The sequence below is a fragment of the Lupinus angustifolius genome, chromosome LG12, assembly GCF_001865875.1.
Source record: "Lupinus angustifolius cultivar Tanjil chromosome LG12, LupAngTanjil_v1.0, whole genome shotgun sequence".
NCBI lineage: Eukaryota > Viridiplantae > Streptophyta > Magnoliopsida > Fabales > Fabaceae > Lupinus > Lupinus angustifolius.
The window spans coordinates 11592506-11597801 of NC_032020.1; the positions used below are offsets into that span (position 1 = coordinate 11592506).

The 5296-nt window shown below is 38.0% G+C and overlaps 1 protein-coding gene across 1 annotated transcript; it reads right to left on the reverse strand.

The window, feature by feature from the left end:
• Positions 488-2865, reverse strand: LOC109362400. The gene has a single exon (XM_019608157.1). The coding sequence runs from the start codon at positions 2546-2548 to the stop codon at positions 812-814; it is 1737 nt and encodes a 578-aa protein (XP_019463702.1). The 5' UTR covers positions 2549-2865; the 3' UTR covers positions 488-811.

The following is a 5296-nucleotide window of genomic DNA, read 5'->3' on the forward strand; positions in this document are numbered from 1 at the left end:
ACTCTTGGGGTATAAGAATGAATACAAAGTAGCATCATTGACGGATGGCAAAGTGGGAATAGTGGTCTAGCAAGAAAATAGCAATTCCATAGCTGATAAGTTAATTCCAATGATATAAGCACAGAGAAATGATGAAAATATGCATAGGTGGAGAAGGTATTAGTCTTGGGAAAATTGCAGGGCCTTGCAGATCCCGGACGAACAGACAAAAGAATTGGCTAGAAAATTTGTCAAGTTTACAATTTATCTTTTAAAGTGGGAACTCACTGTATTATGCAAGTTGATATATCATCTATTGCTCTAACAAAATTATGTAGAACCACCAACCAAACCAAACTCTGAAAACCTGTACCCTTTTATGATCATTTCCCAAACCAAACTCTTAAAGGGGCTTCAACAAATTTTGCATTAGAAAGCTTGCCCTTGAAGCCCTTCTTAATTTTCACTAAGGTTTGGGCATTCTGTGAGAAAATAGATACATAAAAAAGGAGAAAGACGGAACTCAGCATCATCTTACATAATGCACAAGTAGTATAATGATGTAAGAGGAAGAGAGAAGGGGATTCAATAGTATGTATACAACAACAACCAAACCTTAATCCCACTAGGTGGGGTCAACTACTTGGATCGGACAACGCCATAATGCTAACAATTAAGATAAATCAACCATCAATACAATAAAAGAACAAGCAAGTGCATCAAGAAGCTCAATTTAACCAGATGGTATGAACCTGGAACAGAACCAAAAAGGTATGCCTGATTGAACCATAAATGCTGAATGAGCAATCAAAAAACAAGAGTGCCAACCTGATCAGCACGTTTTAACTCCGTCCTTGCAATCTTGAGTCAAATTATAGAATGTTTCGACACGTGTTGTGCCACGGTAAAAGACCTCTGTATCCACTGCAACTCTCATGTACCCATCAAACTCAACAGGTTTTCCATTGTTGAGAAGACTGGTTTCATTGTACCACTCACTTGTATTTCCCCACAGTTCCTTATAATCATCAAGCAAATGGACCTTGTAATTCGATCTCAACTTATCGAAGTAATTATAAAAAGGCTCATTGGTAGCAATATACAAATTTCTCCAAGGCTGCACCATCCCTTTCAGTTTCTCAACAAGAGCATCCGGCGACGTGTCAGAATCCAAATTAGGCCATAGGTCCCTCCTCTGAGCTTTCTCTCCCCGAACCACATGTACTGCATCAAAATCCCAGTCCATTCTCCCACTAATCTCCGTAACAATATTCATCAATCTCTTCGATTTCCACAGAGCATGCCAGGGCCTCTGAACGTACTTCGCTGCCTGACCTTCACAAACCCGATACCAATAATTCTCCGGCTCGGGCGCATCAAACTGCCTCCATATGATAGTACTCTTATCTTTCTTAAGCTGTATTGGAGAGACCTTGTGACTGAGTACCTTCTTAACAGGGACCTTCCTCTTCTTAAGATGCGTCCTATCCCACTTTTTCCAATCCCTCAAGAACTCACCTTCCTCAACAATTGAAGCCTCCTCTTTCAAATGCTCGAAATCAAAATAGTACCTAAAATCCTTCCCTTCCTCATCCTTATTACTAGGGTTATAAGTTGCAGCCAAGCACATACTCAAATCCATCACAAAAGTCCTATTCAAATACATAGCCTCACCCAATCCACACAAGAAACTCCACATATAATGGTTCATCCCCTTGCAATAATCACCGCCTCTAGAGTAATACAAATACTTCCCATTCCTAAAATTAATCTGTGACCCTAAAGTAGGTATAGTATCATTGATCTCATCATCATGGTTCGAATTATTCGAAATTCGTGGCACAGTCTTACCCTTGCCACCTGGCACAGTGGCACGAGCCGGATTGCGCCGCGCATTACCACCAGAGTGCCAGCCCCCAGCATGAACCACCTTATACCTACAATCATCAGTAATACCAATCTTAAATCGACGAAAATCACGGTACTTACGCCACGACTTCTCTTTCTTATTACGAAACCGCCACGCAACATCACACTCGTTAGAACCAGAGCCGTTCACCGGAGTCTGGTACTCAAAAAAGGCAATAGACTTAAAAGCCCTAAGATTAAACCGTTGAACCGCAATCAAAACCCGAGGATCAGAGCAATTCAATGTTCCAGCAGTGATCTCACCGGAGGAACACGCAGCGGAAGAAATCGGCGGGGTAGAGTTCGAGATCTTGTCCTCAATTTTCTCAATGGAGGCTTCAGTGACGGTGGATGCGGCGGAAGATGGCGGAGGAAAAGGGAGAGGAGGGTCTTGCGGCGAAGGAGTAATGTCTTCGCCGGTTTTGATGATGGAAGTGTCGATTTGGAAAGTGGCGTTTTCGGGTCGGGTAAAGAGTTGGGTAAGGGCCGGTGCGGATTGGAGCCATGGGTCGGGTGGTTGGTAAGTAATAGCTATAACGGTGAAGATAAGAACTGAGAATACAAAGAAAGAGAAGCATAAGTTGCTTATTATTTTTATTAGGTTTTGTCCTATGGGTTCTGTTCCACTACTACTACTACTACTGGAGTTTGAGACTTTCATTTTTTTCTTTCTATTTTTTCTAATTGAATCTAGGAAATGAAATCTGAGAGAAAAAAGATGAGTAAAGAGAAGAATGGATGGATCTGAAATTAACTATGGTTGTTGGTGGGTCTTACTCACTGAACAAGCGTGAGTTAGATTTGTGATTTGTGTTATCTAACTGTGTTTGAGGTTTTGAATGTTATTTTTGGGACTTAAACTCATTGAGTTGCAACTTGCCAAAGATGAGAAAGGTTCAAAATTGAAACTCAGTTGCAGACTGAAACACAGAGTCAAAGAGTAACCCTTTACGCTGTCCCTTTGTTAGTTCCATTTTTCTTTCTTTCTTCCTTTAATATTACTTAACTGTCCTGATTCTGTCTTGTGTATTAGGCCACAAGTGCCATCCAACTAATTTACAATAAGAATAAAAAACTGGAGGAGTTTACAATTGTGGTCATAAATGTTTTTTATTTGTTTATTACTTCATTTGCATTTTTATTAATTAGTTATCGTTAAGAAAAATAATAATTATAATTATAACAGGAGAAGGCTCCTAAATCACGTGAGAAGAAAGGGGATGAAAAGAGAAAATAATGTAAACGTTTTTCATTGAGACCAAGAAAAAATAATATGGTCTTGAATACTAGTATTAAAATATTATTAAATGCTTTTTTAATCTTTAGTAAAATTAGAAAAAGTTAGTAAAATGGCTTGAAACTTAAAAAGTAATACGCTATAAAAATTTATACTTAAACAATACATTATCTATTATATATTTATATTATTTTATTTAAAAATGATTTTGATAATAAAATATAAATGATACATAATATAGTGAAAATATAAAAATATATTATATTATCCGTGTATATATCTTTTTCCTAAAGTAATTATTTAAATTTATAAGAATAAACTTATAAAAATATCCTTAATATATGACCTCCAATACGTTTTTAACTTATTCAAAGAAAAAAAATTGAATAAGTGCTAAACTAATTAACTCAAAGAATGCAAAAAAGTAAGGAAACACAACTCTGCAGAAGCATGGGGTGGCTGAGGAAACTTACATTCCCATGGGACACACTGCAACTTGCCCCATTGAACATTCCTTCCTTCAGACAATGGTGCCAACCTATGAGGACATGCATCATCAAACACCTTACATGCAACAGTTCCTAACACCTTCTGGGCATTGTTGGTTTACTTGCAAAAACCAGAAGAAAGAAAGGAAGGAAAACAGAACAACAAGAAGACTAATTGCAGAGAAGAAATAGAAAGGGAAATCAGTTTATGAAGATAAGAAGAGGATGAATATGAAGAAAGAAGATAAGAGGTGAATGAATTATGTGTAATCTTATTGCAAGCATTGCAACAATTACAAACATACTTTCCTTTTATAGCACCAACTAACTAACTAAACTTTCTAAATTCAGAAAGTTCCTATTAACTATATTAACTAACTAAACTGAATTACAAAATTACAACAAGCTTTTACAACACTCCTACTTAATTCAGTTTAATCATTCAATCTTATAACGCCAATCTTCAACCTCAACTTCTCAAATCTCTCCTTCTTCAATGGCTTGGTAAAAATATCTGTAAGCTGCTCTTCACTTCTGCAGAACACCATTCTCAGCTTTCCCTTACTTACTTGATCTCTTAGGAAGTGAAATCTTGTCTCAATGTGCTTGCTACGACCATGTGCTACTGGATTCTTAGCAAGATGTATGGCTGATTTGTTGTCAACCATTAAAGTCGTGCCATTACCTTCTTCTTTTAGCTTTAGTTCCAGCAGCAATGTGTCTAACCATAGGCTTTGACAAGTAGCTATACATGCTGCTATATACTCAGCTTCACACGAGGAGAGGGCAACCACATCTTGTTTCTTTGAGCACCATGAGATTGGTGAATTCCCAAGCATAAACAGATACCCTGTTGTGCTTTTCTTGTCAAGCTTGTCTCCACACCAATCTGCATCACTAAAGCCAATTACATCATAGCTTGGATTGCTGAAGTGATTTGGTAGCAGCAGACCAAAATCTATAGTGCCTTTGATGTATCTAAACAGTCTTTTGGCTGCTAGGAGGTGCTCTCTGGTTGGTGCCTCCATGAACCTGCTAATTAAGCCAACAACATACACAATATCAGGCCTTGTGTTGCAGATATACCTTAGACACCCAACCATTTGTCTATACATGGTTTTGCCAACAGATGAGTCATCTTGATGTATCAGTTTTCCTGCTTCAACAGGTGTTGACACAGATTTGCAATGAAACATGTTTAATCTCTTCAAAACATCAGCAATGTACTTTTTCTGATGTATGATTATGCCTTCCTTGATTCTAGTGAATTCTATCCCTAGGAAGTAGGATAGGTTTCCTAGATCACTCATATCAAACTCACTCTTCATAGCTTGCTTGAAGGAGTTGATCTCACTCACATCACTGCCTGTTACTAGGAGATCATCAACATATAGGCAAACAATTACCATTTGATTCAACTCTACCCCTATCAAGTAGACACCATATTCTGCTATGCATTTGATGAACCCAAGCCTTAATAGGAAGCTATCAATCCTCTTATTCCAGGCTCTTGGTGCTTGCTTAAGACCATACAGGGCCTTATGCAATTTGTACACCAATTCTTCACTTCCTGCTACTTCAAAACCAGGGGGTTCAGAAACATACACTTCTTCTTCTAATGGCCCATTCAGAAATGCTGATTTTACATCCATCTGTTGTATGCACCACCCTTTATAGCTTGCTA